The sequence below is a fragment of the Temnothorax nylanderi genome, unplaced genomic scaffold (assembly GCF_030848795.1).
Source record: "Temnothorax nylanderi isolate EJ_2023f unplaced genomic scaffold, tnyl_v1.0 TNYL_tig0132_pilon, whole genome shotgun sequence".
Taxonomy (NCBI): Eukaryota; Metazoa; Arthropoda; class Insecta; order Hymenoptera; family Formicidae; genus Temnothorax; species Temnothorax nylanderi.
The window spans coordinates 475604-487820 of record NW_027249194.1 but is presented as its reverse complement, the minus strand read 5'-3'; the positions used below and the strand labels follow the sequence as shown (position 1 = coordinate 487820).

The 12217-nt window shown below is 34.8% G+C and overlaps 1 protein-coding gene across 11 annotated transcripts; it reads left to right on the top strand.

The window, feature by feature from the left end:
- Positions 1–230: 230 nt before the first annotated feature.
- Znt77c (Zinc transporter 77C) lies at positions 231–11339 on the top strand. Of its 11 annotated transcripts, none has more exons than XM_071713947.1 (10): positions 232–438; positions 1661–1775; positions 3225–3297; positions 5573–5779; positions 6767–6877; positions 7486–7784; positions 8138–8382; positions 8634–8812; positions 8977–9072; positions 9147–11339. In XM_071713947.1, exons 4-10 carry the CDS (start codon positions 5579–5581, stop codon positions 9582–9584), a joined length of 1569 nt encoding a protein of 522 aa, XP_071570048.1. In that variant the 5' UTR covers positions 232–438; positions 1661–1775; positions 3225–3297; positions 5573–5578; the 3' UTR covers positions 9585–11339. The 11 variants fall into 11 exon arrangements, with proteins under 11 accessions (XP_071570051.1, XP_071570043.1, XP_071570048.1 ...); XM_071713945.1 differs by having other exon boundaries at positions 1661–2119; positions 2837–3297; XM_071713941.1 differs by having other exon boundaries at positions 1661–2299; positions 2394–3297.
- The last annotated feature ends 878 nt before the right edge of the window (positions 11340–12217 follow it).

Sequence of the window (12217 nt, the reverse complement as noted above, 5' to 3'; positions counted from 1 at the left end):
ATTCTAGGATACGCGATAATTTTTGAAGTAATAATCGTAAACGCGATTATCAAGACTTGGATAGCGAGGAAGCACAGTCGAGTTTAAACGTCCCTGGATTCATAGTTATCTGATGTTCATTATGACGTCCGAGTCTTTTATTTGATCATTGGATACGCGAGCAGATAATCGGTGGGTTATCGGCTACTGCCTACTTTTATAGCGATCACAATGGACAGCCGATATAATTCACGCATGGTCGGAGACAAACGTTAGTTCGCCTACGCGATATGCGCGCATTGCACGATTTCGGTTGTCTCCGAAGAGATCTCTGGCGCGAATTTCGTAAATAATACGGAATGTCAATATATAGAATGCGATAACTGTGTTCCTCTTCCCAAGAGTGCCGATATATTCTCACTGATATCTTCAACAAAACATATATACCAAAGTTCAAAGGTCAGTACAACTTCCCATTACCATAGCGATTATAAAGCGTCTCTTCGAGAGAGAGAGAGAGAGAGAGAGAGAGAGAGAGAGAGAGAGAGAGAGAGAGAGAGAGAGAGAGAGAGAGAGAGAGAGAGAGAGAGAGAGAGAGAGAGAGAGAGAGAGAGAGAGAGAGAGAGAGAGAGAGAGGAGAGAGAGAGAGAGAGAGAGAGAGAGAGAGAGAGAGAGAGAGAGAGAGAGAGAGAGAGAGAGAAGATCGGAAAAATACCCATACACGCACATACATACATACATACAAACACACGCAGTTTATTTACATGTTCTTTTTGCACAGATCACGAATTATTCGTAAAAAATTACACGCGCAAGTAGTATAGCTTTCAGACGCAACTAACTCGTAAATTTAGGACATTCTGCACACAAAAAAATGTCATTCTACAGCCAAGGAAAGCAATTACTTATCTTATTTTATTAATAAATAAATTTTGATTTATCACGCACAAAAAGAACCGCGTTGACTCTCATGTCCAGTGGGCCTATTCTGTAACTCTTAACGACAGTTTCGTTATCGTTATACTTGTGTTGCGCAGATATTATATATAGTAAAAAAGCTGCGCAACGACGATATAACGATAACGAAACTGTTGAGAGTTCCACAGAATAGGCCTACAGATTTAATCTTTATTGTTTGATTATCGAGAGTCCTAGTTTATTAATTTTTATTTTATTTGTCTCAAGTAATAGTTTTCTTCAACAAGGAATATTTTCTTATTAATTTTTAACATGTACTTGGGGCACGAGTCTTGGAAAGGCTCATCATTTTGTGCTCAAGACAAGAATTTATTCTTCTTTCAAGAATTATGTACTTAAGTATATGCTTTTCTTGCGTAGACTCTAGGTATATAGTAAGTAAACCAAATTCTTGCGTATTAATTAAATATTCTTGTTTCAAGTACTAGACTTACTAAGATCTAGATTATCTAGAATATGTTTTGAATAAATGTGATACTTGTTATGACTTTATGGTAAATTTGCGGATATTATATAAACTTATCAAATACTTAAAACAAGTAATATTTGCTTCCTGGGAGTATGTACTTTTCTGTGTGTGTGTGTGTGTGTGTGTGTGTGTGTGTGTGTGTGTGTGTGTGTGAATTGGAGAATGTATTAAACGATAATATGTTAAAATACGCGCCACTTCCGTTCCTATTGTATTATTATTATTATTGTGTAGATTATTCGAATGAGTCTACTGATAAGATAGCAACAATCATGGCGTAATGTTCTTCAGAATCTTCTAGTTCGCCTAACTGGAGAGTCGGGAAAGATCCAGCGCGTAACTATCAAACGTAACTATATCTATACCGATCGACGCGTAATCGTCTCCCGATAATTTTGTCGCGCTTTTACGTTACCAATAGATTTCGCCGTGACCGTCCGAAATAACATCGATTGTGGGAGCGGGAATTTCGTTGTTCAAAGCCTATTACTGCGCCCGGATGTTCGCAACTAACGCTTTGACGGTCCCCCTCTCAGATCTAACACATCAGAGATCTTGCGACACGTACACGCTTGACAGGCTACGAATTGCACTCGTTCGTGTCGCTGTGCGTGCCTGTGTCATCACGACTATGCGCGCTCGCTATACCGCACACTCAATTTAGATCAGTCTCAAAACAGGCCGCCCGCGCCGGTACGTTCCTCATTTTTCCTTCTCGCAGTCGGATACGAATTTTCTGACTGAATGTTATAAATTAAAAACGCTGAATCAATTAAGAATTAGCACATTAGCGTTTTTACAATGCAATATGCCTTTTTACGAAGTTATGTTAGTTGCATGTAGACAATATCGCAGTCTTAAACACCAATTCCTGTATGTAAAAGAATGTAAATCTTTCCAAGTGCATTGGGATTATATGATTTTAAAACACGTTGCTCGTATTCTCATTTCCGACTTTAATTTGCAGCAGTCAATCGTAGTAATATTTCAATGACGACGAAATTGATCGTTTGACTTTGTTTTTATACGCAAAACGATCCATCCACGGCGGTGTCTCTTGTCACCGAAATCTCCCGATTCGCGAAATTTGCTGCACGCCGCGATGTAAGTATATAACGGCAACGATTAAACGGATGCACGCACAGTTAACTATAAATTGTCTTGCCGAAGGTCGGCGCCGCGCGGAAACGATCTTGCGTCGTCTTCTTCATCACGTTAACGTCCGACGTGGGCGCGAGAGTCCTCTCGTCGAGAGTCTTCTCGGACGAGGTAGAGTAACTGCAGACGCCGCGAGATCGGAGAGCGAACTTTTTAAAGGCAACGCGAAACGATTCATTGGCTTAACAAACGTTTCCCGATAAGCGACCGCGGTCAAACAACAGCATTATAGTGCAGGTACACGGATTTCAGATCTAAGATAAAAATCGAGATCAAGATCGATCAACGCACGCGCACATCATGAAATGCAGATTATCTGACGAAGTGACAGTAAGTGATAATAATATATCACGTCCTCCGTGTAAGGGACGAACAACTGGCGATGGACGTACGAACTGACGGACGGAGGACGACCCGACTCATCGGGTTCAATAGCTAGATAATCGCGAAACGTCTAACCGCTCCGTGCTCTAATATCGTTTTGTCCGCACGGCGACTGTGTCTCGTTCAGTAAGGCGTCCACTTTTTATCGATCTACCCGAGTATCTTTCATTATACTCGAGAAATGTTGCTTAATCGGTAAAGAACGCGATATTGATCACTCATATAAACAGTGTTTTTCCTCTTCGCCACCGTACAGTGCAGTGAAACTTTACATCAAAGAGTGATCTTGAATTCCCGCGGAGCGTTTGTCCGTAAGGATTATAAAAAGGGTACGTTTTTTTGGATAACTCTTTGCTATACAGGCAGAGTCATTTTAATTTACCACCCCCAAAAACTTTTTTATTTTTAATTTAAGATAAAAGCATTGTTTTCTTAAATTAAAAATAAACAAGTTTTTGGGGGTGGTAAATTAAAATGACTCACCCTATATATAGGCTATCGAGACTATCTCAATTTCGACGGTCAAACTGTTTCAATACACTTTTTGGATAGAAATAAATAAACAAGTTTATATAAGTAAATGTAGACCCATAAATGTTTCATTCAAAACTTGAAATAAAAATATTCGTTTTAAGTGAGAGATTTATAATGGATTTATTTGTTAAAAAATCAAAATTTCGCTGCTAAATATAATAGATGTGTAATATGTACCTTGAGTGATACGGCGCGTTTATGCGAATATACAATACAATTTTTTTTCTATAATGCTTAATAAAGCAGTAATTAAAGAGTAAAATCAATCCAATCAGCGCCATCCTTTAGTCGAACATACGTCAATGAGTACCTGGTAGTGTGCCTTCAATAACAGAAATAAATTTTTCTTGCATTAAGAATTATTTTCCTCTTGTCAAAAGCACTTGCAAAAATTTTCGACAATGGATAAAACTCTTGCCAAGACGTAACCATTATCAACATATGGAGATTTAGACAAATATAAAAAAATTAACACTGTTTTATAATAGTATATTGTGCAACAAGTGCTGGAAGATGAAAATTCACGGGTGCGGAGTTGACGCACGAGCCGAAGGCGAGTGCGGTCACCGCACACGGGAATTTTCAACTTCACGCACGTGTTGCACACCCTATTTTATGTTGCAAGTGCGTGGAAAGTGGTAAATCCCGCACGCGTCGCGTGCGGAATGTGTCACTTTCCATGCACGTGTGACATAAAAATTATTTTCTAAACAATTCGTTTCTTTAGAAATCTTTGCGTTAACCCTTAAATATTAAAACAAATCACTTATTAAATCTTTCTACAAATGGTTTCGTCCAGTTACTCTGAAATAATAAATTTTTTAAGAGAAATTTATTACAACTATTAGATATTTAAATAACTTCATGCTTAAAAGAAAATACATAAAGCGTGTTTAAAAAATAGAGAAAGACTCCTTTCTTTATAAGAGAAATTTATCCTTTTTTTTATAATATTGGACAGAATTTTCTATTTAATATGTATATTACAGATTATGGAAATACAGGAAAGAAATGGTTTATTTATTTTTGCGAATGTCGCAGATTTATATACAAATTATTCTACTAAATATAATTGGAAAAATCTTTTATAGTTATTTTTTGTTTATCCTGATGTGAAAATATATAATTAATAATTATGTTTAGAACTTTAAAAGTAAGTAATGGAACGATATAATGAAAAATTAAATGAAAATATAGAATTGTTATATTAAATAAAAAATGGGAAAAAGTTTATTTATAAAAAACAGTCTTTGTTCACGTTGATCCATGGTTCACTTTGTTTGTGATTGATTAAAATTGATTGCTAACGTCTAGATCGATAACGTCTAACGTGGAGATTATCTTTATTGATCACGATATGTTCAACACATTTATTTTTATCTCTTTAAATAAATATATAAGTTTTATTAAAAATTTAATGAAAAAATTAAAGTTTAGTAAAAAGTTTAATTAAAAGCCAATCAATTTTGTATGGCGCGTCTGGAAAATATCTCGCAAACAGTAATCACTCCCTTCACTGAGCTCTCATTTTCTTATCTACAATATACGTCATTCTTGCAAGAAGCATTATAGCTATTTATCTTAATTCCTCAACCAAAAGCAAACGTTCGAATTGAACAATTTCAATTCAATTCAATTTTCTTTCGCATTTAAATTGGCCTTAACAAACGCGAAACAAACTGTCTCACTCAAAGTAAATATTCCATGTACTAAAGTCTAACTTAATCATATATATACTTGACAAAAAGTAAACTTTTTACAAGCTGAAAAGCGATCGCGTTCTCCATTCACATACATTTCTATTCTCAACTCGACGGACATGGAAAATTTACAAAAAAGAAAAAAGTCAATCTGTGGTAAATCCACCAAGTTTTACAACGACGATCGAAGATGTCTCTTACAAACTATCGTAGATAAATTTATGTGAAATCAAATGCGATTGCAGATATAGTATAAAGCGATTAGTTGAGATAATATTATGTGACAGTGGAGTAACACAGTGTGATCGCCCATGTACGCGATATCGCTGTAGAGATTCGAGTAGAAACATTCACGTGACTTTGCGAGCAGGGTCATATGGCTGTGAAAGAATGGTTCAGGAGGCTACAGCCGGTGCAACTGTACCTGGTGCTGTTCTTCACTACGGCTTTCTTCTTGGTCGAGATCGTCGCCAGTCACATAACACACTCGCTGACTCTGCTCCTCAACGCTTACCACATGCTCTGCAACATTGTGGCACTTGTCGGCTGCATCGCTTCGATCAAGACTTCGATCAAGGTAAGCGCGAAAAATCCGCGAAAGCCACATTCATCAGTCTCACTCGCGCAAAGTGACACAAATCCACGCGCACGATGACATATTTTATAATCTTTCGATCCAATCGGTGTTTATATCGCGTAGCGAATTTAAATGTGTACTTCTTGCAATGTAATTTATTTCCTTCACAAATGTATGTAATATTACGAAAAAGAAACTTAACTCTTCGCTAGATAAACAAATTTGATTTTAATCATCCTAAATAATAACTATCCTTAAAAATCCTTCGCTATATTAACGGCCATTATAACCATTATGTCCCGCAGACCTATCTCTGTGATGTATACAAAAGTGTACGGCCACTCTAACGTAATCGATAAATACAAATAAAATTGTAGTAATAAATGGCACATAATTATAAATATGCAATGTTTCAAAAGAACTGGGCTCAAATGTCATGAACCTTCTCTCGTATTGTCGTCAACCTTTTTTCTGTCTGTTTAGAATAATTTTAATAGAAAAATCAATAAATTGTATGATATAAGATAACAAACTTTTTGGCTCTATTTCCGCGGTAAAGCATACTCGCGGTTCGCTGTCCAGCATACAATGATGACCTATTCTGTAACAAAAGAGTTGAATACAAAAATACACATACTAAAGTACTGCTAATTATATCTATTTGCGTATACATGTACTTACGCAATTCAGCATGCAAAACAGAAACAAACCTCGAACGAAATCTTACCTTTTATTGATATATTATTATTATTACTATTATTATTATTAATTCCTTAAACTTTTAAGTGGAGAATAGAGCCTCGTCTCGAACGAAGGGATCACAACCCAAGTCGAGTTCCTTCGAGAATTTCGTAGTATTTTATATTGATATTTGATATAAGAAAGTTTGCATTAAGACTTGCATTAGCACGTATCGCTTCAATAATTCTAATTGTGTTCTTCATGATGCAAATTTGTAATTACTCGTAAATTACGTGTTGCTCACAGTATAGCTATCGGGAAAGATACAACAGTAATTGCAGTTCACTAGGAAATTCGACCATCTGCATTAACGGCGAAGAACAGGATTCTATCACGTCCTTATCAACGAAGACGAAGGTACGGTTTAACGATGTTGAAAAATAGAGATTAAAAGATTAAAATAGAAAACAGATATTCTTTCATTCTTTTTAATTTTAATGAAAGCCTTTTCTATAAAACTAAAATCGTGAAAGAGTTATATCAAAGGAAATTACATAGTTTGTTTGTTGAAAATAAATACCCTTATTTTTATAATGTAAAATATTTTTTTGAATCCCAAAAGTGTAATTAAATTTAAAATATTTATATTTAAATTTAACTAGTGTAATTTTCTTTTATATAATTTTACAATATAAATCTCAAATGATTTTCAAGAGAACTTTAAATGAAATCGAGACAAAGAAAAGAACGTATCATTTTCAATGGAATCTTTATAAGACTATTAAAATAAAAATTCGTTTACACAGATAGAACTGCTATAAATACTCTTCAAAAAAAAATCTTTATTTGAAAAAATGAGTGTGTGTGCATGCGTGCGTACGGGCGTGCGTGTGTGTGTGTGCGTGTGTGTGTGTGTGTGTGTGTGTGTGCGCGCGCGCGCGCGCGCGTGTGTGTGTGTGGATAGTTACTCATTACAAGTTCTGCCAATAACCGACCGGCACAAATGTAAAAACTTCGCTTTACAGGAATCATGGTCAGACAAAAGAATGAAAAACACATTTGGATGGGCCCGAATCGACATCGTTACGATGCTCGTCTGCTGCGTCTTTCTCGCCTCTTTTTGTTTCTCTTTGCTGATGGAAGCACTGCAGACATTGGTGCACATCGATCACCTGGATGAAATGCACCACCCATTGCCAGTGTTGTGCATCGGCGTTTCAGGAATACTTCTGAATGCCTTCTGCTATATCCTCATTGGAGGATTCACGTTCAATCAGGGCATTTTCTTGCACGTCACCAAGAGTGGCGACGTAATATTATGCAGGTGGTTTTTTTTATAACAATAACTCGAATTACAAGAAATTAGTAAAAAAATATACAATATACAATAATTTGGAATATTTAAATATTGTACTTAAAATAAGTTTGTGTTGATTAACTTTATATTACTTGCTCGTACAAGATAATAGATCGAGTTACATAAATTTGTCAGTTTTTTAATTTTTGAAACGCGTACATATATGTATATACAATACTTGATTGCACAAATAATAAGAATTTAAAAGTTTTCGAGATACGTCATCAGAGATGAAAAGGGGGTTTGTTGAAACAGTTAATAAAAGTCGGTTTCACGGCATATAAATTTTATTTACCGTAACGTGACACTTGACATTTCAGAAATGTGAGTTCGCAAGAAACGAAGGATGGTGAGCAACAACTGTCCGCGCAGACAAGACCAAGTCCATTGGCGATACCAAAAAGCCAAGGTTTAAGAGAAATGTGTCGAGACGTTCTCGGGTGCGTTTTCGTCATCGTAGTGTCAATTTTAGTCTACTTCACCGATTCCGATGTGGCCAAATACATTGACCCGGTCTTCGCTATTATTTCGTCAATTTCTCTATTCGTCCTTTGCTATCCGTACAGTGAGTATATTAATATATTTGATAAATATACAATGAAAGAAAAGAAGAAATAAGCAGCATAAATAGTATAGATCGATAATGATACAAAGTGATAACTATTCGTAAGATAATAATTTGAAGTGTTAATTTATTAGATATCTCTTATTCCATGAATAAAAATAATTTAATTCTTGAAAATACCTTGAGCAGTTTATTTTATCTGATTACTTTTAGTTTATTACCCTTGTTTTGTTTTTTATTTTTTTTTACAGTGAAAGAATCAGGCCTGATATTGTTGCAAACAATTCCAAATCACATCAATATTGATTGTCTCAAAAGAGAACTGTTGGAAGCTTTTCCGGGTATCGTAAACGTCCATGATTTACACGTATGGCAGTTAGCAAAGCATCAAGCTATTTGCACGGTCCATATTGTTTTTCTGAATCCAATGGTACATAAAAAAACAACTTTTTCTTTTTAATATAAATATATTTCAAGCAATTTACACACTTGATAGAAATACATTTAACAATTTTTTGAAAAAGGAAGATTAGCTTTATTCGATATTTTCATTCAATATTAAAAATATAAATTTTTTCAATTTTTTAATTTTAGGTTTATGCTAGTATCACGGATCAAGTTACTGCCTTTTTCATCGAAATGGGCATCACGCAGGTCACTATACAGCCAGAGTTCCACAAGTTTCACAAGGTATCTCATTAATATTAATTATTTTTATCTTTAAAAAATTGCTTCATTAAATAATAATCTCGTCTGTATAACAGCAGATGAAGCCGAATACGGAGAAGACTGATTGCTTAATTCGTTGCCACGGGGAACACTGCGGTTCTTCCCAATGTTGCTCGCGAGAAAACTTCTTGGATGATGCGTGCAAGCCAACGAAAGATGCGCACACCATCAGCAGGAAATACGATAAAAAGGAGATAATACCAGCTGCGTGTGCGATTAGCTTGGAAAAATTTACCGTTTACGAGGAGGAAACTCTAGAGCGGAATGTGAACGATTCAAGAACAAAAAAATCTGCGCATAATCCGACGAACGAAAGTGCATGTCACTCCAACGATAAAGAAATACAAAGCATTTTAAATGTTAATCCTGAAGCTAGTTCCCGTGCGATAAGTCTAACCGATCAGACATCTACAAGTGTCAATACCGATCGAATATCTGCAATTGCCGATAGCAATCTGGACCACAGTGTCTAATCTTAAAGTTTCTTACTTATTGTTCAGATAGACAATAGTTTCATTTAATACTTTTACCTGCAACTGTCTTGCTTGAAAGAGACTATATGTGATATTCACAAAATGGACGCGATTTTTTATGCCACTCTCATGGCATTTGACAAAGAAAATTGTAGATGAAAATTTTTCGATTTTTTTTCAATTATAACTACAGTAATCAAATTAGTCATGTTAGTATTGAAAAAACCAAAGGCACTGTAATCCTTTTTTTTAGCAGAAGTCGTATTTTCTCTTTTTTCTAGTAACGATATCGTATAATAATATTAGGAGGAATATACAGTTTACTTCCAAAAGTAACAGACACTTAGAAGTTGAAAGATAGAAGTTGCAATCTATCTTTTGCAACATAAAATTTCTTTCTTATTATTAGAAAAGAAAAATATAGCATTAGCAAAAAATCACTTGATAGTATATAAAAAAATCAGGTAATTGTGTAGATGGAGGAGGTCACAATATATACACAATTACCAAAAATCAATATTAAACACGAGCCGTGATATATGTATAAGGATGTATAACAAGAAGACTGCAAGCTAGTATTAAGTATACCTGTGCCTATAGACAATTTGTCGCAATAAATAAAGTTTAGTAATAGTCTCGCAGACATTCGGGCAGCACAATGTGCTATAGTTATTAGAGGAGCGCAATACTGACTATTAATCGTACAAGAGTTTATATGATGATGGTCTCTCTAGTGCGGTAACATGTTCCTCGAATAAATAGAGTGAATAGAACAACGTTTGAGCAATATTATTATTATACTTGATACGTTTGCCAATAGATAATCAACTTTTTTTTTATCGATGATTAATTGTTAAATGACGTTATTATGAAAAAATTGGACAGCGGTTGGACAGAAAATATTAAAATATTTTACCAACTATTAATCATATCAATGTTTTCAAACAAACATGAACATTTGCCAGCCTCTAAATATATACTAAATACTTTTATACTATAACTTTTTGTATCGGATAAAATTTAAAATATGTATTAAAATTTTTCTCTTCTTATTACAGTAACTTTATTTATAATTATTATGTAAATGTAACATATTTTCTTTGTTTTTCAATAATACCTTAATATTATGTTGCATTATATTATAAAAACACATTTAATTTTCCATCAAATTTAAATAATTACTAATACTAGACGTAATTTGTGTATTATAGAACTGTGTAAAAGACATTTATATATAAGTTTCTAATGACCAATGATTCTATATAATTCCATAAGTATTTGGCCCAGCCATGCTTTTTCAAATAGTGTTATAATAGAAAAATTCTCAAAGAAATCTTTTTCCCTTAAAAGAAATTAATAGATATAGATAAATATCTAGAAAGAGAGATTAATAGATTGTGGCGATTATATCGTCATATACTTAACCGCCGAAACAGCTCGACGCGAAAATAAGAGGTAGCGAAATCGTATAATTAGGAAAAGACGTTAGATTGTGGGAAAACAGAAACATAGGTAACGATAAGCGGGAACGTACTGGCCGGCAAGATATAAACAATAATTAATAACATTGAGCGAAACATGACGAGCGGCTCCTCGAAGGACACCAAGTCCGGAGAGGAGACAACGACCGCGAGATCCCGGGGACAGAGAGAGAGGTAGACATTCGGCATCGTGACTCGCTAGCATACGGACGTATCCGCGGAATTCATACATACGCTGAAACTTGTGGGATTAAAGACTATATTAAGATACGAACTCGAATAGATTACTTGCACATTCTCGACCTATCCCCAAAAGATAAATATAAAAACGATGATCCACGTTAAAAATATTAAAATTAATTTACAAAAAAAAGTAAAACTAATGGATGCGCAAGTATTTATGAGCGATAGCATATATTTCAATAAAAAAAATTATAATTTAGTACGTAACGCAAGTATTAATATAAATTTGACAATTTGTTATGTTCTTTTATCTTGCAAATATAAAATTAGCATAATTTAACAAATAATTTTAGTAGTTTCCACACGAAAAAGTTTTGCTGACTGTCACCAAATAAAGTGTATTACTTTATTTCATATTTTTTGGAGATTATAACATTATTTACTATGCAACGAAGATATCAAGGTATATACCTATACTATATTTATAGTAGGTACACGCACAATACATATACATATGAGTCATTCCACGTCAAACCGGACAGTGAATTTACCTCGATGATTCCGATTTTTTTAAAATTTGGTAGACATATTCTGCCGTCGAAAATATGAGACCCATATTTTTTAAAAAAAATTAGAAATTTTTTTTCCAGAAGCTACGCGTGGTTGAAAATTGTAAAAAATTGAAAAAAACGTCGATTATGCACACATTCAAACTATTTTATTGCAGAAACAATTCGACGGAAACGTACAAATAAGGGGTGATTTTAAAAGGGCTTGAAACGTACTTTACGATGGTATTTTTTAAATTTAACTTTTAAATTTAACCGTGCCAGTTCTGAGCTGAGCGTTGAATGGCGGCCGAAGAGGACGACCACGACGGCTCGCGCCGCCACGGAAGCCTCGCAGCAAGGAAGATCCGCGGGAGGCCAAGGCACGGGACCGAGCTCGGATCCCCGGGACGTTCCCCGC